At 41.4% G+C, this 25,972-nt stretch overlaps 1 protein-coding gene across 4 annotated transcripts in view; it reads left to right on the top strand.

Annotated features, from left to right (window-relative positions):
* The window catches only part of CTNND2 (catenin delta 2), a 1,187,740-nt gene that overhangs the window by 893,005 nt on the left and 268,763 nt on the right, over positions 1 to 25,972 (top strand). For all 4 annotated transcript variants that reach the window (XM_090049706.1, XM_090049708.1, XM_090049707.1 and 1 more), the window contains one exon: positions 6,335 to 6,467. In XM_090049706.1, the coding sequence (XP_089905832.1) occupies positions 6,335 to 6,467 (133 nt within the window). The remainder of the gene's footprint in view (positions 1 to 6,334; positions 6,468 to 25,972) is intronic.

The following is a 25,972-nucleotide window of genomic DNA, read 5'->3' as shown; positions in this document are numbered from 1 at the left end:
CATTATGTCCAGCACATAAAAATACTAATGCATGTACATGAGTAACTTCTGGTATCTGTTTACTCGCTATTCATGTGTTAAGACGGGTTGGCCCAAGAAGTGACTGGATCTGGCCCATAGTACAGGGAATCAGAAGCAAGACACATCCCCTTCTGCATCCAATTCCATGCTGCTAATCCCCTCTGCATCCCTGCCTGCTGTGTCCCCCCTTCCCCTACAGCAGACACTGCTTGCAGGAGATAAGCTCTATTCCTCTTTCCATCCTTCCTCCTCACCTTTCTTTTCCCCTTCCCCTCTCTCCCTCTCTCTTTTCTCTACTCTACCAGAGAGGAGTGGTGGCTTAGGGCAGCAGCTAGGTCACAAGACCCCAGCCTGCTGCTCTTAATGGTTGCCAACCCTTAAGGTAAGGTATCTCTGTAGAGATACTAGGGGAAATGTATGTGCAGTCTTGCTTTCATACCTAAGTGCTTCATAAAGACTGAGGGTGCTGTGGCAACAACTAATGCAATTTTTGCTGAGGAAACTTTCAGTGAAAAAACTGGTGAACTAGCTAGGAAAACTGTGGATAATTCACAACCATTGGCCACGTGCCAGTTAATGTGTGTGGCTTGCAGTGCCTTAAAGCCTTTTGAGGTGTCATCAAATGTAAGTAGTGCATGTTATTCTGTTCGCTGTGCTGCATATTGGCAGTGTGGCATCAAAATTAGATATCGAGAAATCCCGATATACAAAAAAACTGTACCAAAAAAAGTGGTGCAGTACACATGGATGTAGTGTGCACCTCCAGAAACCAGAGCCTGGCCAGCTAGACACATACTGTGGCTGCTGGCCAGGCTCTCAGCGGCCAGATCAATGCCACTGCTGCCCTGGGAGGCCTCCAGGACTCCAGATAAGGCTGCTGGCCCCAGCCTCCCCTACCCCTACCCAGGACAATTTACCGCATCCCAAAAAAAGCATGCAGGGGCATGCCCGAAGACAACTAGCAGCGGCACAAATATCCACTGCTGCTATTTGTCCCCGAAGAAACACATGTTCTTGCTCATGGGGATGTGCCCATTTTGTGCTTAGTGGAACAAAATCAAGTCTAGGGCTGGCCCATGGAACACAAGAACAATTTTCCTTGGAGTTCTGCATTTGGAAATGAGTATCTGGCAGCAAAATTTGGGATTAGGGGGAGATTCAGCCTGTTCTACTTACAAGTACCAGCTTGATGCCTGTGATTTTAAAAGGAACTTGTGCCATTATGGCTTGAGTAGAGACAGAAATACTGTGGGATGTCATATATCGACTCTCTTCTCAAATAATTTCTCTAGCCTTCATTCTGCTATCCAAAATATTTTACCTTATTTTACCCCTTTATGCCTTTTCTGAAATTCAAAATATTAGGCACTTTAAGGAACAAAACAAAACCTTCTCAGATAATTAATCCATGATCTCCTAATTCTCAGGATAATGTCATAAGCCTGAGACTGCTGAGTATTCTCCTTTCACTGACCAAGAGAGAGTGTGAGAATAACTCCAGTGGTTATGGCACTTACCTGGGCTGCAGGGCACTCAAGTTCCTTGCTCCAATGAATACACTAAGCAAAGTAGAACAGTGTCAACGAAAAAGATTGCAAGGACTACATCCTAGAGTAACCTTTCTTCAGGTATTAGGACAGTTTTCTGGAAGAGGGAGAGATGGGTTAAAATCTCCTCAGTCAAAGGAGAGAATTGAACCTGGGCACATGTGGCAGGGGGATTAAAGCAGTATACCATTTCTCCTCTTCCTCCTTGGTGGTTTTATGAAGAGTGTGTAAATGTAAGCCTTAATTTTCATTGTTTTGCATCTTTTTGCTGAAAGTGCCAAATGTGGAAATGAAAACTGGTGTTTGGTGCAAAATGAAAAAACAAAAAATATAATTGAAATGTGATCTGAACCTTTTTTTAAAGTGCTAGACTAGACTCACTAAATTAAAAAAATACTTATTTAGACAGTGCCATTGCCACACCGCTGAGGACATAGTCCTTTCTTGGCAAGGGATTCTTTAAAGTAACTTCCTTATAATCCACATGGAATCTAATGCTGCTTTCTTTTCTTCCCCTAAGCAGAAGTATATGTGATGCTCAGGGGTGGGTTCATAACTCAGTTTATGCCATCCTGGCACACTTTCTCAGTAACCTGAAAAGCATTTTCTCTCTATGAAGTGAGTAACTTAACAGTCTGGCATCCGCTAGCATCAGTACCATTGCAGTATAACCTATACCTATGCTGACATATATTACTGCTGATTTTTTACCAGATAGTTTTTCAAATCTTCATATGCCTTCTTACTTTAGTTATTCTCTTTGCTGGCAACAAGCAACTCCCACTGAAATCAGTGAGAGTTGTTCTTATTTTCTCAAAGACATAGTGGGTCTTTTAAGGTCAGTGGAACTATGCTTGATTTACATCGTTGAAGGGGATAACTGCAAGAGGTCCAACCTGTTGCTGTAGGACCTGTTAACATGTGATACCTTCCAAATAATACCAATATGGCAAAGCAAATATAGGAGAAAACTAACACTTCAAATAATAATGTTCCTTTCACTCATCCTTGTCAAGCTGTGAGTTGTTCATGGATTTGTGCTACCTGCTTGTCAAGTAGAATTCAGTACTCAACCAGAATTAACTTTCAGCTCCTTTCATATAAAAGGTCATAGCCAGAGCCCAAATAATCCATGGCTGTAATGTATGCCATGTCATCTGTCTCTAGTTGTAGAGGCTAACCTGTCTTTAACATTAATTAAATAAATAAAGGCCAGATCATCACTTAGCATAAAATGGTGTTATGCTATGTGAGCCAGTGGTGGTACACCAATTTACACTGATGGAGTTCTCAGCTAACTTCAGCCCATGTACTTGCAAACAAAAGATTTCAAGCATGTACTGAGTTTAAATCAATGTAGTGTTGTATGCTTGAGCCTGCCAACATTATGAAACAATAGGTCTGAGAGAAGTGTACTGCTGAATTCCTCCCACTGAGTGTTAATTTTGAAATCTGATGATGCATGTTTTGATGTCAACACTGGTAACTATTGCAGTCTTGATCAACTGATAATCACCTATTTTACTTATCCCACAAGTCCAAATGCTTCCAACTCCTTGGCTGCCTCAAGTCCAATTGTCCAGTGGAGAACTGCCAAAGCTTTTAGCTTCCCTTGACAGTTATACATTTCCAATACAAATACTGCAGAACATTGAACATTAAGAGTTCAGTGGCAGCATAAAATAAATGAAATTCAACATAAAATTAAATGAGGTGGTATATTCTAGTGATTGTATTATTCCTTTTTATATTTAATTCAATGAAAATTCCAATATTAAGGCCTTTTAAAAGCTCATTTGCTGAGCTGGACAAATACAGAATGCAAGTCAAGCTTGCCATTGTATAAACAAGCTCTTGAATAGTTCTGCACAGTCTAAATTAACAATGAAGCAGCTGACATATGATTTGTTGTTGCATCCTTATGCTTTCTGAGTAATAAACAGTTCATGTGAAATTTAATATTTATCAGCTACATCAAACAAAGCCTGTTTTGTCTGAAAGGTAAAGCACAGAGTTCTGCATATATTTCTTTTGCATCTTATATTTATGTTGCTGGTCTTTGTAAGGATGCAACACAGAATGATACTTCGCAGTCTGACTGACAGATAATGCTACATGAGTTAGAACAAGAGAGAGATAAAAGCTAAGCCAAATAGGTGATACTAGAGTTTCAGTACAGCTCCTTGTTATTGCAGAATCTTTTTTTTTTTTTGTAGTAAAGATTGTTATTGCTTCAATTCATTATTGAGTACTGCTGTACTGTAAGTGTGAGTTGTCTGTTTTGATAAAGACAGACATCAAGGATGTGGACATTTTACCCAAACTGAGGTAGATTCACCTACAGTCAACTTCAGAGTCACAAAATTGCTGTGGTTCAGAAGGAAGGAGACTAATGACCATACGATTTCTGAATCTTTTTAAAATAGAACAGAATTCTGCATGAGCTTATACACCAGAGCAGATGGACCATTTTGGCAGTTCACCAAAAGAGAAGTGGTAGATACTTTGTACACAGTAACTCTAACCCCTCAGTGGTTGGAATAGCTACAACAAAAGGACCGGGTGCATTTATCCATACTTCTTGCTTATTGATGTAATCCCTCCTTCCCCTCCCCTCTCTCCCCCCCACCTCCCAATGGCACTTTAGCTTAATCTTCACATGCCCTCAAGTCTGAATGCCCAGCTCATGCCCAGAGGAGACATCGCATTAGTTGAACCTGGCTCGCCTAACACCTATAGAGATCAGATGCTTTAGTGGGGCTTTTTTGGCCCTTTTATCTAATAGCTGATTGAATCACCTATTAGATAAAAGGGCCAATAAGCCCCACTGAAGCACCCAGTCTATACAGATGCTGCAGAGCCAGGTCAAACTAACTCTGGTAAAGTACTTTTTCTTTTCCACGTCTCTCAGCAGCTACTGAATGTACAGACAAAGTGACAGTTTTGTATTCCGTTCATCATATGCATGGTTCATTTGTACTAAGCCCATTTACTCAGATTTTCTGTCACATTTGTATATTTGGACCTCAAAGTTGTATTAATCTGTTAGCTAGCACGTGCACAACTCTTTACCGAAGTCAGTGGAAGAAATAATGTCCGTACAAGGGCAAAATCCTGCTCCAAGGAGGCAAGCCATGTAAAATTTTCATCATGATTTTCTGAGAATTCCCCCTCCCCCCCCAATCTGATATTTTCATTTTGGTGAGGCCACCTATACATCTGAGTCCTGAGACTCAAAATAATTTCCAGAATGTGGTTTCCTTGAGAACAGAAAAGAGGTTCTGTCTCAGCTAACACAATCAGGTAGGCTAAGTACAGACATCCAAAAAGCCCAAGGCAGAATCAATTCAATTTTTGCTGGTTCCTCTAAGCTGCATAGATTGAACCGATAATGAACTGGACTGACGTAGTTTCCAATTGGAAAAGGCTGGTGGAAATCTGCACTGATCCAGGTCAGTGGGTGGGGGGCAGGGGAGGGAGGGTGCTAGAGCACACCTCCCTGGGGCAGGTCCAGGGAGCCAACGGGAATTCCTCCCCTCCCCCATACAGTTGCTTGCCACAGGTGGGAGGGGGAAGGAGTTCCCTGAGCCAGTTGCCAGTCTGCACAGTCAGGCATGGGGACTCTTTCCCCAGGCTGGGCCATGCTTCCCAAGGAAGTGCCCCCCGCCATGACCCCATGCCCAGCTGCACAGGTGGGCACCAGGCCCAGGAGACTCCTTCTGTCTCCCACCTGCAGCAGCTCTGTGATAGCCCAGGGGCAGGGCTAGTAAGGTGCTGGGCTAGAGCAGCAAAAGTCAGCCATGTTCCAGTGGGCTGCCCTACGGGAGGGGGGAGGGGTTGTGAGGGAGGTGCAAAGCACCCTGGGAAGTTGGGGGACTGGAAGATAACTTGAGGCAGGCGGGGATGTGGGACAGAAGATAGACCAGTTTAAGCTAAATCAGTTAAGTCTTAAACTATATCCACCCAGATTTATCTTAACCAGTTTTGGCCATTTTGAAACGAAACTTCTGTTTTCTTACAGCTTTATACTTGTTTCCAGTCACTTAAACTGGTTTATGTTTAATTTCTGTCCCTAGCCTTAGAGCCAGTCCTTGAATGTGGTAAACACTTGCTGAGATTTGCTCAATGACCTTCAATTCCCTTGGTCTTATTTGCTGCTAAGGGCAGTCAGAATATTACAGAACCAAGTCTGTATATATTTTTAGCTTATTTGAGTTAAAAACAACATTTGTTGAGATTCAAAAGATACCAGGTATGTGAGATTGGTGCTTTAATCACTTTCAGTTTGTCCCTCAACAGCATGAATAAAAAACAATGCAAAAGTATGTAACAGTGTTCTGTAACAAAAAAATCCCAGAATCAAAAATGCCTTTTCTACTGTCCATGACATTTGAAAGCAAGCTATTTGGGATTTTGCCCCTAACATGTTAAATTTTAACTTGGTGTGTGTGTGTGTATGTAAACGATTATTTTTGTCTCTCTTTATCAGGGCTTCTTGTAGTGCACTGAATTCAATTATTTTAAATCTTAAAAGAGACACTGATGAGAGAATAAATCATTCAAATTAAGCCTGCATAACATTTTGCCAAGCTGCTAGAGTTTAAAAGGGACGATAAATTTTTTGTTTGTGTTCATGTTAGCACTGAAAATAACAAGAACTCTCTAGGATTAAGCTATATATTTCAATGGTGGATGAATGCATTTGATCCACTAATTCTGTGGTACCAGAATCTTTGTTGAGCCTGTTTTTGTTTATTTTTGTGCAGGGAGTTTGGATGGCGGGATCCTGAACTTCCAGAAGTTATACAGATGTTACAGCATCAGTTCCCCTCAGTACAGTCCAATGCTGCAGCCTACTTGCAGCATCTCTGTTTTGGAGACAATAAAATAAAAGCAGAGGTAAGACTCTTAGGGATTTGTTCTAAACTGACACTGTCTAGTTGATTACAACCACAGATGATTATACCTATTTGCAAAAGCACTATGAGGGCAATCATGTATATATGTATATAACGTGTTGACTCAAGCTTTTAATTAAGTCATTTGCTACCATCAGACAAAGCATGAGTTGCATAATTTCTTTTGAGTCATCCACTTGGATTACTCATTTGTTTGGATTTGTTTATTTTAAATTGCATATGAGACATCTGAATGCCACATCAGTGGGTGTCCAATAAGCAACTAAGGTCATGAGCTTGCTCCCACTGATATCTATGGGGGTTTTGCTTTTGATTTGAATGGAAGCAAGGCTGGGACTAAATAAAATAAATATATCAAATAAATAACTAAAGTACGCTAACAGAATCCAAACAGAATCAAGAATGCGGGTGGCTGAAACATGTGCTTCAAGCAAAAAAAAAATAAGGTTCTGGTTCAAATTCAGCTTCATTTATGCTAAAACACTAAAGAAATAATTCCATTGTGTTCAATAGGAGATTGAACAGGGAACAGGTATATGCCAAATATGTTGCTTTGTTGTTTCACCCAAAGTTTAGAAGATGATTATAATGCAAGTGAAACCTGAAAACTGAATGGCTTGGTATAAATTCTGCCTTACACATCATCCACATATACCCTGATAATGTAAAGCCTGATATCCAGCCTTGGCTGATCTATACTTAGTTGTCTCTTGATTTTGGGAGCCCGGAGGAGCAAGGTAATACAGCACTTGGGCTGCTCTTAAAATTCTGCTGGCTGTTAATAGGTTTCTACAGTGTTGTGGCAGTGCAGCATTGCTCCAGTCACCACTCTCCCCTTCTACATTCCCTATACATCTTTTCATGCCCTCTTCACTTCCCCCTGGTATTCCTCCATGCTGGGGGCTGTTCCCAGGTGGGAAAGCCTTTGGCGTTTTTGCATTGCCTGAGCATCACAGTAAGACTGCATGGGGTCAAAGGATCTGTCCCATCATTTTTATAAATTAAAAAAATAGTTGTTGGATGATTAAAATAAGAGAGTGTTCTATGCCTTAAAGGAGATCTTTACTGCCTTTGTTGTTACAAGCTTTAGATGTACTTTTTTCCGTCTTACTCTCTTCTCTCATTCCAACTCAGCATCTTAGTCTTTCATTAAAACAATCAATTCATCTCTCAAAAAGATAGTTAAATGATTACAACATTTTATTCATGTACAACCACTGCTTAGTCTTATTAGTCATAGATTAGGAGCCCTTGCACAGCTGACCAACTTGAGGGAAGAAAGTTGTTTCTTTTACTGCCAAGTATTTGAGGAAAGCTGTTAGGAGACTAGCTGTTGTAGTTCTGACCTGCCCCATGAGGGCATCAGCCTTTGACTACAGTTTAAGGCTTCAGAGTAATGATCTTGGTGTTCTTTGTGAGTAAATGCGTGGGTGGGTGTATGCACTAGGGCTGTGAGAAGCTTCAGTCCCCAATTTGATTCGGTGGAGATTCAGCCTGATTCAGTGGCTGAATCTCTGAATCTGAATCGAATCAGGAGACTCTGAATCTCTCTGAATCAATTCAGAGGGTTCCAGTTGGATTCAGAGAGATTAAAGGAAGATTCAGAGATTCAGCCATAGACACAGCTTTAAGCGTTTTTTCTACATACCTCGAGGTACTAGGTGGCTCATGAATGCTGCGATGCTGGGGCAGATGGAGCGTCCCACAGGAGCATGGGAAGCTCCCCAGTGCACTCAGCAGCAGACCCAGAAGCGGACCAGAAGCACTTCTGGTCCACTTCTGGGTCTGCTGAGGAGACTAGAAAGGTGTTAGTAGCCCTTGGGATAAATTGGGACTAATAACATTTGGGGTAAGTACAGATCTTGGGGAGGTTACATCAAGCTTAAAATAGTCATCCAATCTAAGGTGGGTGGGGCTAGCAGGAGGGCTGGGAGGATCAGCAGGGCAAGTAGGCCTGTGGGAAGGATTGGGGGGTCTGCAGGGGCATGGGGTGCAGGCAGCATCCACACAGGAATTAGGGGGGCAAGTGGGATCTGTGGGGGAATTAGAGGAGCAGGCAGGGTCTGTGGGGGTGTTGCTGGGGTCCAGGAGGGTTTGGTGGGATCAGAGGGGCTTGTGGGGGATTGGAAGGTGGGGTTGGAGGGGACCAGAGGTTACTTATCCCCCTGACCCTCCCCCAGCAAACCTACATACCCATCCTCCCCACACTGGGACTTACTTCCTCGGCTCTTGACATTTGTAAACACTGATACAACTGGCACTGGCACTGTTACAACTGGCACTGGAATCTAAGTATAACATATACCAAATTTTGTCTTTAAAATAGTCAGAATGATGACCAATCATTCATCTCAGCTGACAACCCTTTCATGGTGTCTGTTCCTCAGGTGACTACAAATTTGCCCTAGTCCTGTCTGAGTGTGGTGGATCTGACAATATACATACAGTTATTCCTAGGTGCTTTGTGGATCAGGATATTTTGATCTGGAGGGGAGTGTCATCTTAAATTCCAGTCAATTAACAAAAAAGTTAAAATAGTTATTATTTTACCTGTGTTTAAGCTCCCTGCCAATTTTTAGTGGTTTTACAAGTATATCTCCTTTTTTCAAAAGTTTTTCTCTCCCATTCCCTCTCCTCCCCTCCCACACATACTCCTTCTCCCTTTCCCCCAGGACACAAATGGAAAAAAGCAAACAAGCAAGAAAGAAAAAGTGTACTAATAATGCTGTCAAATGCACATAGTAAATACAAAGGAAAGGGAAAAAAGGTCAATATTTTTTCATTATTCCTTTTCAGTTACAATAATCATAAGTTCTCCATGTAACTCTACTAAGAAAAAACAAGTTTCAGAGACAATTTTAATTATTAACTTGCTAATGTCCTTTTTAAGAAACCCACATTGTTTCCCAAATTCAAAGACCTGATCAGTTTTTTTCACAAGAACAAGTACAAGGCTTAAGTTAAGAATACCTGAATCTCTAATTTAGTAGTTGTTCTTTTCTCCAGTGAGATTTTCAGATGCCCTTGTCCTAGCTAGCTAAAAGGACATTCAACAAAGAGGATTACTGTTTCCTGCAAAGAGGCCTCAGGGTGGCTGCATAGGTGTCAAAAGCCATTTACTCACTCACAGAACACTTGCTGTGTGCACAGTGGGTCTTATTTTTATAGGAAGATTTTCATTGTTCCCTTCCAACTCTCCTAATGGTACATCAATATTGAGGCAGAATAAATAACAATGAATTTATATTTCTGAAGAAAATGTTGCTATTGGCATTTCCATTTCTCTTCTTTGCAACAGTTAAAAATACATCCAAGGGTTATTGCCTTTTTAAACTAGGATCAAGTTAATCTTTCCATTTCTGCAGGTGCAACTTTTACTCAAAGTTTCCCTCAGTTTGCCCCTTTGCATTTGTGTGTCTTTTCTGTCTCCTTAGCCATGGCTGATCCAATGGCCATGAGCCCTATGAAACATTTTTGGTTAGTAACACTTCTCGTTAGTCCTCTGTTCCTGCCCTCCCCTGCTTGCTACTTAGGTGGTTTTAGAATCATCCAAGTGGAGTTGAAGATGCCTAGTTTATATAACAGTAAGTGACAGATGGGCTTTTGTCTGCTCTAGTGGGTGGTAACTAGTTAATAATGCAACATCTCACCTGGAAAAGTGAGGACAGAACATTCAGAAAAAAAATAAAACACTACACTCCAATGTGTGACTCTTCGATTTACCATCTCTCACATGGTCCATATCCCAGCACACTTTGGAGAGCCAAATGATACATTTATTGAGTGCATAACTATAACTGTGGAGAGAGCAATTAAAACTCAAAGGCAAGGGAGGAAAGACAGGTTTTCAGCTCAGAATTGAAAACGAATGGAGAGCTGATGAGGCGGAAAGATACAGGAAGGCTCTTCCAGATGGCAGTTGCTACTGGGGAGAAAGCTCTCACACCAACAATGGTGCGATTGTATAGAAAGACAGAGAGTAGCTGGTCCTAGACAACCAGAGGGAACAAGGAGAGGAGGTGGAAAAAGAGAAGCATTTTAAAGTAGTCAGCAGAGAATTTTTTTTTAAGGAGCATTTTCTATTAAACACAGGATTCATTCTTCTGAAGCAATTTCTCTTCCTTTAAAGGCTTCTAGCTCCTTTGTATGAGGTTACTATATAAAAGGATTGAATTGTGCAGTTTCACACACCAACACCATTTTGCTCTCATGGAAAGTGGCTACCAGCCATCAGCTGCAAAGGTATAACAGGTCACTAAGGGTTTTGGCACTGATGACTCCTTTCTCTAAGATGGGAAATTAATTTCAGCTTTCAAAGACATCGCACTCAGTGCTAGAAGATACCACACCATTAAATTGTTTAAAAATGGAAAATAAATGGTAGTGACTATTAAAGCATCCTTCCTACTGCATTTCTTGGCTTCCTTAGTAAACACTGCTGGATCTGACTGCCTGCTTTTTACCTGAGAGGGCATACATATATCTCCTTTTCCTGTACACTAACTTAAAAATAAAGGATCCCAGATTTTCCTGTACGATGATGCCACACTAAATACAAAGTGACTGTAAGTTGTGAATGTTTATTTCCCCTGCCTGCTTAAAACCATTATTCACATTTATTTTTACTTAAATCTTTAGCCTTTTTTCCTGGAGTTTCTTTGATCGATCCTTTCATATAAATTTAAAACCCTTTACCTTATTGCACATTCTTCTGTATTTCTGGAAGTGTGCACAGATTGTTTCAGTAACCTTGTGCTTAACTTCATTATTTCTACAGTTGAGTCCCATGTTTGTGGCATCTAAATGGGTACATATCCACGTTCATCATCCAAGTTAATCTTTGTTGTTACGGTTTGAATGTCTTATTCATAATCTTATTCATGATCATTCATTCAAGATCATTCATTCAAAGGCCTGTTGCCTCTTTACTGCAGTTCACAGGGCTCCCTTTTTGGGGGTGCAGTTCTTCTTTTAAGGATGTGGGTAACTCTTTTTAAAAGCAAAGGGCAGCAGTTCATTAAACCCAAACTTCTTCCATTCAGAAGCAGAGCTTCCTGCAGTATTTCTTGCTGTGCGGAATTTCATGTTAATAATACAGGCAAAATCATTTTTGATTCAGAGGTGATCAGCAACTGTCACTAATCTATAGGCTGCTGTAATGTTTCACTCCTAATTAGTACAGGCAGGTGGGGAATTACTGAATCCAAGTCTGCCCTAACTGTTATTGATTTCAAACTCCTAGTGAACAATGGAGGAGGTTGCAGTACTAGCTTCTCCAACATCTGGTGGCGCTGGATTCAAAGAGCATCTCATGATGTTGCTGATATTATAAATCGTGTAACCATGATTGAATATTTGTTACGTATGTTACTGGAGTATCTAAGGCCCAACTGAGAATAGTTCCTGGTGGTGGCAGTTAATGGGCAAACAGAATAAGTAGCAGTCTCTGCCCCAAAGAGTTTTAATACACAAGCAAAAGGTAGGAGATGTTATAAGCAGGACGGGCTGAGTGAAACAGGCACGTGAGTCCATGTGGCAGAGGACCAGTCAGTCATCAGTAGGAGGAGAAAGTTCAACATGAAAACATGGCAGTTCAACAACTTTGGGACCATTTGAGGTTCTAAAGAATGTGTCTTTCATTCTCTCAGGATACTGGCCTGAGTGGAATATAAGATTACTTTAGTATGGTGAACAAAGATACCACATAGATGCCTTTATACATCTTCTAGATTCCATTAACCGTCCTGGTTTGTTGACCTGCTTGCTTAACACTGATTGAATAATTCTATTCTTTATTTTCCAAGAGATCCATAGGGTGGTTTGGGACAAGTGCTCATCTGCTTGGAAGGTCTCCTGAGTCTGGTTCTGCACAGTTCTGCTTGGTTTCTCTCTGTTCCCCTTCTTGCTCAACAAATAGGTGATGCCACTGGAGAAAAGAGTCTTTTTGACAAAAGGATGAAACACTCTTCCTCCCTCCACCTTTACCCTTCTAAAGTAGGTATTCTCAATATAGGGCATTTGCTTTGTCTGCTGAGGAGACTGTAATAGGTTCCATGGTCATCCAAGGCACAATGTACACTTTTTTTTGCCTGGGGAGAATTGTGGTATAGATTTTGTCATTAGTTTATTCTGAAGTATCTTGTGGGTTTCATAGATTTCATAGACATTAGGGCTGGAAGGGACCTCGGAAGATCATCGAGTCCAGCTCCGTGCCCCAGGGCCAGGAAGTCAGCTGGGGTCATAGGATCCCAGCAAGATAAACATCCAAATTTCTCTTGAACGTGTTCAAGTAGATGCTTAAACCACCTCCAATGGCAGGCTATTCCAGACCTTGGGGGCTCGGACAGTAAAGAAGTTCTTCCTTATGTCCAGCCTGAAATGGTCTTGCAGGAGTTTATAACTGTTCGACCTCATCATCCCTTGGGGCACTCTGGTGAACAAACATTCCCCCAGATCCTGATGAACACCTCTTATAAACTTATAAGGCCATCAGATCACCCCTGAGCCTGTGTTTTTCCAGGCTGAAGACTCCCATGGTTCTTCTGGTAAGATGTGCTTTCTTTATAGGTTGCATAGGGACCAGAAACCCTCTGTGGTGCTTGCATTTTTTAGTAAATATTAAAATCAAATGTTCTAACATAGATTTTCTTCATGTGCACAGTGGGTAAGTTAGCATCACTGTAATAGTCATAGCTTGAAACAACGTGACTTTTTTCATGTTAAATCCTAACTATAATCAGGACCCTGCATCCCTCTTGACATGAAATCTTTACTAGAACCCTTCCAGAGCAGCTGTTTGCCCCCCATGCATGTTTATGTGCAGTTGTCATTCAAAATGGGCATCAGCAAGTGTGTCTACACAAGACGCTGACTACGCAGTAGCCAGAAAATACTGCGCAGTATCATGGCACAGCATGGACAGTGCAAATATGCGACTATGAAATATTATTAGATTACTGTGCAGTAGTGTCACCTAAAAGGCATTTGCTGGTACTGCTGCACTCTAACTCTGGTTACTGTGCATTCATTTAGCACTTGCTAATACAAGTACTAAATAAATGAGCAGTAATGACTGCAGTAGTGTGTCGTGTAGATGGGCCCAATATATGCCTAATTATGCTTGCCTAAAACTGGATATCAGCTATCTGGGTGTGATTCCCCTTTGTAGTGCACTTTGTGCAGTAATTTACACCAGTGTAAAGAGGATGTAAAACAATACCTTTCTGGCCAGATAGCTGCTTACTTCTCATCTGCATTCATTTTCTACCGATACAAATTACTATACAAGATGTAAAGCACTGGAGCAGCAGACACTGCCCTTAGTAAAGAGCAGCATTTCAGTCACAGTGGTAAGAAAACTCATTTCTGGATCTTTACATTTTATTGTACTTATATTTTTCAACTCCTGCTTTTCTTTTCTTGCTTTTCTTTAATGAATTCTCTAAGGAATTGCTCATTGAAGGATTATTTGTTTTTCAATTTAGATTTTTTGAGTTTTACCTCCCAGTTCTTAAAATGTTGATATTTTTGTATTTTGTTAGTGTTGATTGAGTTTCTGGAGGCTGGAGTATTTCTCCTTCTTTGACTTTTACTTTTTAGGCATTTCTCTACCAAATTAACCAAGCTCTTACTGAAAACAGAGTACTAAACCAAAGATGCAGCTGATGACAGCTTTTCCATCCAGTTATACATCTTTGACGCTAACAGAAGTTAGTATGCTACATACCTACATGGTGTAATATATATGTGCCTAATCAAGTCAGCAGCTCCCCATGTCTTGGGAAAGGCATAGGAAAGCCATTTGTGAAGCTTTTTTTTTTTTTTTTTTTTTTAACTGTTTTGTCTCAAATACTAGATGAGGTTTTTTTTCCCCCAGTCAGCATGGAGAAAAAAGCTCCTCATCTTACGTATGCATACAAGAAAACCTCATTAAATGATTGCCTATCATTAAACTGCTGCCAAAAGCAGCATGTGCTCTGTAATGGAAACCAATTATGAGGATGATTAAATGCAACCAACACTGAACATGACCATAACACACATGGCCCATATTAGACAAACATAACACTGACAAACCCTTTTTTTGTGTGTGTGGCCCTTGTGTGGCCTGGAGGCACTGCAAAATCAGGCTGGCACTGGGAGGCCCAGAGCCAGCCCCAACACTCTCCCTTTGGTGCCAGAACTGCTTGATCTTTGTCAAAAGGCCAAGATGCCAATGGGAAGCTGCCACTTTTTTTAACATTTTGTGTCTCAGACCAAATCAGCCAAATCAATTCTGAATTCTATCAACTGAGCAGAGTTTAATTGTTCAAATCTATGTGGCATTACCACTGGCAAGTATCCTACCTCCCAGACTCATCTTTTATGTATTTATTTATTTTTAAGATGTATTAATACTGTTCATTCCTCTGCTTAGACTACAAACTGTCCAGAACGGACAACATCTCAAAATACAGAGGTTCATACTCTAGTGTCTGGATCCACTGACTGAGCTCTGAACACTATTGCAATGCTAATGATAAATAATTCCACAGTATACCAGACTTACTGCGAATAATTTGATCATAATTGTTGGTCCTGCTTTCTTTCATTCTCCAACAAAATGTTTACATGGCCATAGCAGTGCCAAATCTTGTTCCTTTTAGTTTAGCTGTTGATCTGTATGTCAGACATATGCCCATTATTATAGGTAACCTATACTCCATAGGATCCTCACTCTTTCATGAATTTAGATTCAGAATGCAGCCTTGGATCAAGCTATTTTCTGCTGCTAAGTCAGGAAGCTTCTTTAAAGATAGTCTGTGGTTTCCTCATGACAGGTTACAACCAGTGCTTCTCAGGCCACTCGGAATATGGTTAGGGGTACAACAGCTGTAGCACCTTCCAGTGAAACCTTAGGTGATAAGGAGCTTTTGTAAGCAACCCTAAACCACCCTTTCTTCTTGTTTTCCTCCCTCTTCTTCTGCTAGTAGAGGAAGGAAAACAAAGGGGGCAGGTAGGACTAAGAAAGATCACTCAGTGCTTTGATTGACTTCTTGTTGGCACTGTGGTATGGGAACAGTCAGCATAATTTAAAAGAAGATTAGCAGACCAGAAAGGTTTCTTAAAGTCACCTTTCCCCACTTTCTCTTTGGCTGAGTAAAGCATAAGTTCAGTACAGCGGAGAAGCAAGCCCTAAAATTTTCATTCAGTTTAGAACACAAAAGTCCTTTTACCTGTGGTCACCTCCCCCCACCCCTTGTGATAGTAAAACCATGCTCTTGATTCTCTGTCATCTTTCCTTCTCTGAGTTGCAATAGATTTTATTAAAAGCAATCTCCTCCCTCTGCTGTTTCTGGTTATTACTTTTTATTTACTTGCTTACATTTTATCATGTCTATAGAACTCTTATTTTCTTTCTCTGCATCCTTCCACTTTATTTACCCTGCCAATCAAGGACTCAAGTTTTATTTCTAAGCATAGGAAAGTGGATTACAAATGATCTATTTTCTCATAGTAAACCACCAACCTTCTCTGCACTCTAAGTCAAGTCCTGCTCTGTCTGTAGACATGTGAGAGTAAATTTCACAGCCCTGTAGTATCTACAACATTAATTTGAGATATTTAATTTGTCTACTCTGCACATGCTTTCATGCTCTGTTAACTTTACCATACAACTCCTGGATCTGCTCATGGTTTGGACTGGGTCACCCCTGAGGTCCTTCCAGCCATATATTATTCCTCTTTAATTGTAAACAGTATAAGCGTAGTACAAATACACATTCACCTTGGAAGACAGATCCTGAAATATCTCTCTACTCTCCTGTAGAGTTTTTCCATTGTTGTTTATCATTTAAATAAACAGGTGAGAAAATGATGGAGTTCTTGAGCTTTAACTTAATATTAGTAATGTTTCATGCATTTCTAAAGCTCTTATTGCTCTCTGATCCTAACATGGTATATTGATCCCTGCTGCACATCCAAAGGATACACTCAGTTGACCTGAGCTATTTATTAATGCCTATTGAAATACATCAGTCTGAGCACTTTGCTAATAATTTCCAGGAACACAATTAAGTAGAAGATGTTAACTTTACTCATTTGTGCTTTTCTGAAAAACAAACAAAAAACCCTCAGAAAATTCATTCTGAAATGGAACATTTTGAAGCATGCCATTCAGAGATGTTTCTGAACTGATGAAATATTATTCTCTGTTCAGCTTGGCAAATTAGTTCATGCAGTATAATTACATGACATTTGTTTCTTTGGAGGAGAACAAAGCACATTTCTTTGTTTCATATGCGACCTTTACTTTTATCAATGTTGAGTATTAATAAATGTCATCAAGTGCACTGTATTGTGTCCCCGGGCTATGCTTTTACATCACAGGAGGAATGGTGCTTTCCTCTCAGCCCCACTTTCATGATCACTATTGTAATTCCATCCTCAGGTCCCCAATAGTAATGCAGCTGACCTATAAAAATCACACAACACATACTCTGGGTAGCTCCTTTGGCACAGGAATATCAAAATACACTGTGGTTGTTAACTAAGGAAACATAAAAACGCCCCAGCACAGTAGGTAAGGAATTTTGTTAAAGTGATAGTTGGCCAAATACATGGCAGGGCTGGAAAGACAGGCCCTGCTCTGTCCCTGAGATAGAACTTCCTCTTTTGGGGCCCTTTTACATATGCTCCAGGAGTTGTGGGGGGTGGGGCAGGGGCAGCACTTAAATTAGAGCAGCTCTGAGAGCTGCTCTAAGTAAAGTGCCACCGCACCTCCTATATCAGTACCCCCTAAAAATGGTGGCAGTGGCACTTGAACTAAAGCTCATTCAATGAACTAATGCATGACATGCAGGAGGCTGCTGGAGCATGGCAATAATGTATCTACAACATTAATTTGAGATATTTAATTTGTCTACTCTGCACATGCTTTCATGCTCTGTTAACTTTACCATACAACTCCTGGATCTGCTCATGGTTTGGACTGGGTCACCCTTGAGGTCCTTCCAGCCATATATTATTCCTCTTTAATTGTAAACAGTATAAGCGTAGTGCAAATACACATTCACCTTGGAAGACAGATCCTGAAATATCTCTTTACTCTCCTGAAGAGTATTGCCATGCTCCAGCAGACTCAATAAATCAAGTCTACTCCAATGTGCTGAAATTGCAGCATGTTGGAGCAGCCTCCATGCTTGTGTAAAGGCACTCTCTAAGGCTAGCTATAGACAGTGCACTTTTTCTAGTTTACATGGTTGGAAACTGGTTTATCTCCATAACAAAACAGAAGTTTGAGGCAAACAGACCGGCTTCAAAACGATGGATCTTGGTCTAAGATAGACCTGGATCCATGTAGTATCAGACTTACTTGAGCTGGGTTGGACCAGTGCATTGAACATCAGTGCCAGGTCTGTTCACAAATCAAGGTAGGTTTCTATATGCCAGTAACCTGGTAGCCTGGTCCTTGTAAGCCCCCCCCATTGCAGGGAGCTGTGACTTGGCTGCTCTAACACACTACCTGGCCAGCTCTCTACCTATCAGCCAAGTAGGACAGAGGTGGGAGGAGTAGGGCTCGTGAACTGCTGTGGGGAGGTGGTGCCAGTGGCACACCCTTCATTCCTGGCTGAGTTGGGGGGGCACAATGTCCCTGCCCTGTTCTGAGCTCTGAGACCCTTCATTGCAGTAGCGCGGGGGCAGGGACACACAGGACAGGGCAGGGAAGTCAGGGTGCTCCCCTGAGACTGCCTCTTCCCAGCAGCTCATGAGCTCCGCTCCCCCCCACCTCTGTCCTGCCTGGGGCGTGAGCCCCACGCCCCAACCTGGACAAAGCCCGCAGACCCCCATGCTGCCAAGCAGAGACAAGCACACCTCCCTCCATTGTGTGCAGGTAGCTGACAGCTGCTTGAAAAATGACAGGGCAGCCAGGGAAGATGTGTGCTTGACAGCCAATGAGTGATGGGGCAGCTGCTTGACTGTGCTCAGGTGCCCTCAGTAATGTCCATCCCACTGGGAGGTGTGCGAAGGAAGCCCCTGCCTTCTGGCCTCAGCAAGTGAAGGTCTCTGCCTGCCTTCTGCAGCCAAAAAGTGAAGGTGAGTTATGTTCATTTATGGTCCAATCTGCACAGCTTAGAACAACCTGCCTGGATTAGCTAGATATTTTCCACCTCAGGCTTTTTGGCTGTCTGTACTTAGCACTGACTGACTGTGTGTACATGTATGCATCTGCTTCTCCCACATCTATCTCCAAGCCTTTTTTTCTCCTTTCATGCTGCCTGGCCTGGTCCAACAAGCCACTTCCCAGTTTTCTTTTGAGTCCTTCTTTATGGTTTGTTTCTTGTTTAGTGCTTGCGAGGAACCACTAATAATTGTAATTTAAAATGAAAAACAAATCTAATTTGACATCTAATGCATCAAGAAGTGCAAATGTGAAGATGGGGTAACCCCATACTCTTATTGCTGTTCCCCTTTTCCATCCTACGTAACTGTTTGTGCCCCTTACAGCACTATGTCTACAAGATCATGCCAGTTTTAACTGTGCCTTTCTCTAGAGCCCAGCACTCTTGGGTGCTAATTGTCAAAGTATCATCATATCTTTTTTCCAGATCAGACCTGATAATGATTTTTACCCATAAGTTCTCTTTGACTGACATTTGAAATGCATCTTGTAGTGGCTTGGAAAGTTAATACCCTGCCCCTGTCCTTTCAGGCTTAGTCAAGATGTTGAGAGCCAGAGCCATATTAGAAGAACGAGGCAGTGCCTTATGCAAACACAGATAGCTGGGAAGATAGTTTGTCTGTATAGGGAAGGAGACAAAATGATATTTCTAATGGTCCTAGTGGTATTGGCAGCCCTTCAGCTTTCTAGCACCAACTTTTTCATGTATAGAGAGAGGAGGTATTGACCAGAGCTAAAACCTGTCTAGTCCATATCCCCTCCAAGCTCTACAGCAGTTTCACCCTCAGCTCCAGTCCCAATGGGACTACTAGCTTACAGCTTTCTGCCTTTCACAGAAGCACTGAGTTCTGAGAATTTTATTCTGCTTTCTCCCTTCCTAAAGTACAGCAGTGGTGCAGCAGTCTACTTTATCCCTGAATGTGTAGCCATGTATTAAAAGGACTTTTGGTGATGGATTCAGTAAGCCAGCAAATTCAAACATGAACATCTGGTAATAACCCTTTTGTCACTATTAGAGGCAGAGAACTAATCAAGATTGTATGCACAAGATGAATGTTGCTGTGCTTTTTCCTATAATATGCATCACATGCATCTAGGACACCATGCAACTTAATGAAAATCTCTCCATTGATCTGGGGCAATGGAGTTTTTAGTTTGTTTCTCAATCTTAAATTGTTCTTCCATTTTTATGTCATTGCTATACCTTGTTGCCAATATGGAAGAAAAAAAGAATATGCAGTGGGTAATGCAGTATCATTTTGGTATCAGTAATATGATCCTCACATTCGCAGAGGATTTCCAATTTTTGAACCAGAGTAGTGTTATATACTGTATGTTGTCATTTCATGGGGGGTTTTTCTCTTATTCAGAATTCTTCTGTCAACTGCTTGTCTGTGATTTATAGACTGATGCCTGGGTGCCAACGATTATTTTCCTATTTTAAAGCAGATTTTCTTTCATTAATATTCCAATCTTTAAGCAAGAAAAGGGCATTTTTTGAATATTGCCTATAGAAATAAAATAACACAGATCAATATCTGTAATTTGATGCTTTTTCAAGACATCAGTAGCAAAAAACTTGGTGGCAAAATGATTTAAATGGGAGACAGCATAAACACAGTACTGACAAAAGATCTACAAACAAAGAGATCACTAAAGCAGCAGAATGTATCTGAAATGGATATCAGATGGACACCAAAATATATTTAATGACTTTCAGCATATGAAAATATAAAGAAACAACTGCTACTTTATTAGATTGCTACAGTGATTGGATCAAAAGGCACACTTTTTTTCTTGGAGATTAATAAACTATTGAATATAAAAGTTTAGAATGAAAATCCCTTCAGTAGCATTAATATTGCTACAGAAACTCATGCTTAGATAGTAAACCGTTACACTACTGTAAACCATAGTAACACCATTAAAATCAACAGCTACCTTAGCTTTACACCTGTCCAACTGAGAGAAAACTGTCATCAACAAAATGTAGGGAATAAATGGGGAAATATGAAAAAAAGGAAGACAGAAAGAGCCAACATTGTCTGAAGTCCGGAATGTATTTGTTTAATTAAGTTATGAACCAGGGGAAAAAAACCCAAAGCCTGCATTGTCTGAAAAACTGGTGACATTTTTTAAGGTCAGAGATATCTCACCCAACCAGGTTGCTGGACAGGGGTGTAGGCTAGATCTAATAGGTATGGAATAAGAAAGATATTGAGAATCGTGTACCTATCATTGGGTCAATTCTGGCAATGCATTTATTTCAAGCCACAGTTTTAAATGTGTAACCTCATGAGGCATATTTTAGATACATGATTCAGCAAAGCATGGTCCGAAAGATAAAGATAAAGACAGCCATTTTGCCACACACAAGTGGTAAGTAGGGTCTTTTAAAACCACTACTGCACTACATAGCTTCCCAGAAGCATCTGAGAATCCAATGAGTCACACTTTAAAAATGAACCATAGGCAAACCTCATCCATTTGGGATGCTGTTATACATTTTGCCATTTGTTAGATGTTCCACTTGTTATATATATTACCTCAATCTTCTGTGCTTTGAAGGCCACGTAGTAGACTTCACTGATGTTTTTGTCTCCACTATATGTTGTTAAATTGTTCCACCAAACCAGTCAGGTCGAAAGAGAGAAAAATATAAAGTTATATTTCATCAGCACTCTAAAACCGCCTCATTCTTTACATGAAGCACTTTCTATTAGAGCCCTTGGAAAAGGAGAACAACAGTCTGTACTATCTTCTGGGCCCTCATAAAAGGAAGAAATTAAATCACTTAAATGTTCATAATAACAATGTCCAGAGAGTTGGCAGTATATTACCAGTGCCACATGGTCAATGGCAAGAAGAGCGCTGAATAGATCTGTCAGCACTAGTTTGGGTCCCTCCATTACTAGGAGAACATTGTCAAACCAGTAAGACCAAGGAAGCTTCTATACTAAGTCTAAATGCTGCAATTTGTCCAACTTGCTGGAGTCAGAGAAACCTGAAGACTCTAGATATTGCTGGAATGGTTTTGCCACAACCTTCACAATATTGTTTATTGTCCTCCCTCCCACACTCCCCCCAAATAGAAAAAAAAATAGGAAATCTGAAACAAGTCAACAGTTGATGAGATTTTTCTGGGCCAGATTCCCAGCTGGTGTGAATTGGTATAATGACCTTTAATTCAGGGATTGGATTTCTGACAAGTGGTATAACAAGTGTTTCTCCAGCCAGTCAGGGAGTTTTGCTCTCCCACAGTATGGCATCAACAGCAGTGGCCTCAACAACTCTAAACCAGATTTCATCAAATGAAGGACATGCACCTAGTTCACAATTCTAACTAATCCATTGCCCAAGCTCTGGACCCTGATAGGCTCTGTATCTATAACATGAAAGAATAATTCCACCCTGACAGAGTGAGTTTACTCAGCCTATCTCCAAGTAATGCTATTAGCAGAGTATAAGCAGAATTCTTCCAAGCTAGAAATACCTGACTGTCACTGGACACACACACCTTGGATTCGTCAGATTGTTGACTTCCCAGAATTGTTCCAGTGGCTGGTACTGTGTAGATGTTACAGCTGAGAAAAAGAAACTCTTCTCCTGCAATCATGACAGGACTTAAAAAACTTGTTATGCTGCAATTGGTGAAATATCTTTCTTTTCCCATCTCCTTCTGTTTCTGGAGTAATAGTTCACCAGGAAACCATACCAAACTGTAAGGACAAGGGGGGAAAAATACTTTTTAGAAGCCATTATCTTACTAATAATAAGTTGTTCTAGCAACTTATCAGCCCTTTCACATTGCAATACTTTGGCAAGACAGTGTTTGTTGTCAGAGCCCTCTAAATCCCCACATGCTGTTTGTTACTCATTTTGTTTCATTTTTAAGAAGCACAATATTAAATCCAACACCTGAGCCAAAGTTAGGTAAATGATGAACATGTAAACATATATACTTGCTGTCACTTCCTAAGTGCTTGATAACTTACTCTACAAGATCTAAAGCAGTTCAGAGGCATTCATCCCTTGATTTATCATCTCAGATCTTTGTTTTGGATGGGCACTTCAATCCATACTTAAATAGTACTTCTCAGCCCTGAGCATTTTAATTTTTCAGAGGATGGGAGGTATGCTTGTCAATCTCCCACCTGCAAATTTTGCAGGAGTAATAATTGAGGGTAAAACGCAAAAATACTTAACATATAACTACAGATACTAGCCTGTATCTGTAAATCCTGGCATTTCTCTCTCTCTCTTTTGAGCTTTCCCAGGAATTGGAGGAAGAGCATTTTAAGGATCCTGATGCCTTTGTCAGCATCTTTTGTGATGTTCAGTGTAATGGAGGGGTATTTCTTTGGACCCACCCAACATTGCTTTTCTAGACAGTTCTGATGTCTGTTGTATTGGGAATTTCCCATTAATTTTGATCTACACAGGCAGTTTGCTTAAGGAAGAGCAGTTGGTGATATTTTAATTTCCAATTTCCTCCTACTGATGCTGTAATGTTTATTGATTAAAAACACCCTCATAATTGCCAAATGATGAAAAAATATCCTTTGACAAAGCGAGAACATAGTGTACAGGTCATTTTTTTTATTATTTGAATCAGACTTCCACTTGTTCAAACTTACATGCTTTTTGTTAAAAACAAAGATTAAAGTTTTTCTTTTCTGCTTATTGACTAAAAAACCTGCAATGTGTAATATATGTTGTCTACATTTATTTCAGATGGGATATTAATTATGAGCTCAGATGTTTCAACTCAGGGATTAAGGGATCCCAATTCTGAAGGCCTGAACAGGAGCTGAATTTAGCTCCAAGCCATTTCATTAATTGTCATTAATTATTCTCTCTCTTGATTAGCTTCCAAATTCTACATGCGCTATTTTCTCAGGGAACATCCAAACAAAATTAAAACCTTTATGAAACACAGAAGTACATAACTTAAAATGCATAATACAAGGGCAGAAGAAGGAGGCTCCAAATGAGCAGTGTTCGTACTCATGAAGTCCAAAAATTGAAAGACATTTTATTTTTGCCTATGTAGCAGGCTTGCCTTTTGAAGCTTGGGTTGAGTCCCAGGCTTGAAATCTTGTTGTTTTGACTGGTGGGGTTCATCCCTCAGTCAGGAGGCAGCAAGAGGAGTTCAGTCATGCCCCTTTCCTGAGGGGAGGTGAAGAGGAGTTCCCCCCCCACCCCCGTGGACCTGATTGCAGACTGCAACACTCAGGTCCAGAAGACTTCGGGGCGGAGCCGTGGAGCATATAAAAGGAGGTGTGAGCCCAGCATGAGGGGACACATCCAGGAGAGAGAAGAGCAGGGCTTAGAAGAGCTGAGGAGAGCTGCTCAGCAGGGCAAAGCAGTAGCCCAGAAGCGCCCCTGAAGACTTCCATCAGCCGGGAACGGCAGACGGCTCCAACAGCTAGGCTTTCAGTGCGCAGCATGGCGCACGGCTTCCAGACCTTGGGAGCTGCGTGAGGTGGCCCAGGTCTGCAATCTCTGGCATGCAGCCAGGGCAGTGCACAGAGTAGGACCTATGGAGCACTTTAGCAGCTAAGGTCCTCAACCCCCGAAGTGAGGCTGGGAGCTCAGTGCAGGAGGTGCTGCACGGAGAGTCTGGGATCAGACCCAGCCTGGTGCTGCACAAGGCAGCCAGGCCTCTGACCCATAGCAAAAAGTTGAGTCCAGAGAGCCAGATGGTGATCAGGCTACTAAGCCAGCTGACAGGGCCAAGCCAGAGGCCCCAGAAGCCCTGCATAGTGGAGCCCTGTTCCAGGGGACAGTGACCTCCCCCCCACCAAACCCACTTCAGGCAAGAGAGCAGCCTGGCGCAGAGGACAAGGATCACTGTCCAGGACTGGGAGCCATGAGTTGCAGGGAAAAGAGGATTCCCACAGGGGAGGGGAGTCTCCCCCCCGCCCCCACCCTGGTTAGTTCAGGGCTCCTGAAAGGGGAGGTCCCACTGACAGAACCCCCCCCCTAAAGTTACCAGCTTTTTTGTAGGGCTTGGGAAAAGCCCAAGGGTATTGGGGTTTCCCCTTGGGATTGAGTTCATCTTTGGGGTTTATCTGTTTCAGATCATATACTTACCTGTGACTTACCTGTATCTGGAGCACTGGTATAAGGTTTTATGTCATTTACCCAGAGGGTATTGTTTATGTTACTGGTTTAGATATCTTCTAAATATATATATATGCATTGTACATATATTTATATCCATGTTCCTTTCCCTTGTGATAAGTGAATGTAAAAAATTTGTGTATAGTTTAGTCCCCTAACTGTCCTGGCCTGGTTCTATAGGGACTGAGGGAAACGGAGCAGTCTGCAATTCCCACCCCACAGCACACTTGTCAGCTATCAATCCTCTTCAATTGGAGAAGGGGAGTATATACCCAAGCTACCTGGGCTACACCTATTTAAAAAAAAATAGGGGGGGGAGAAGAAAAAGGAAACATGGAGATGATTAACTTGGAGGATTTAAAACACATTTACTTCTACTGAAATAAGGAAAACTGGTATCACGAGCCAACGCCTAGGCCATTTATTGGGATATCATTGTTGAGGCACATCTGTTTCTGGAGTTTTTCTTTTCAGTCCAGATACATAGGGGTGGTCCATGAGCAGAGTGACAGAAAAGCTTATTACCACATGTGGGTGTAAACAGGGAAGACTGGAAAAGATGAGAGGTACAAGTGGAGACAAGTACTTGAAAGTGGGTGGCAAAAGTGGAAAAGGCCAATGGGGTATCACACCTGGGGAGCAGAGACCCTGTAGATTCAGACTAGGATAAAAATTCCAGGAGAGGAGCTCCAGAGATAGAAAAGGACACAATAAAAAAGTGATTGCTAGAGGTAGAATTGTAAACCCTTAATTGAATAGAAAAGCAATATTGCTAATGAATAGGGCTCTGCGAAACACTATTGTTTCATTTCAACATCCGTTTTTCCATTTTGAAGGAACAGTGTTCTATTTCATCATTTCATTTCATTTCGAAGCACTGTCCCATTTCATTTCCTCAAAACTATTTCGCTGTTTTGACGGATTTCGACATTTTGCCCATATGCTCTAATGGGGAATTATGAAAATGCCTAAAGCCTTGTCATTTTTTGCCTGATTTGAATGAAAATTGTATGGAAGGATGGCAGCCACTTATGAGGGCATGAAGCCTGCCAAGTTTCAAGGAGATAGGTACAGAGGTTTCTGGGAAACTGTGCCTCAAACCATTCAAAATACAACTCCTGACACTTGCTGGCAGTGGCAGCCTCCTCTCATCCAACATGCAGATCTGGAGGCCCACACACCTGGGAGGGCTGTGGGGC

The sequence above is a fragment of the Crocodylus siamensis genome, chromosome 5 (genome assembly GCF_052110815.1).
Source record: "Crocodylus siamensis isolate JL-2025a chromosome 5, ASM5211081v1, whole genome shotgun sequence".
In the NCBI taxonomy this organism is placed as follows: Eukaryota; Metazoa; Chordata; order Crocodylia; family Crocodylidae; genus Crocodylus; species Crocodylus siamensis.
This window is presented reverse-complemented; position numbering and strand designations above follow the sequence as displayed.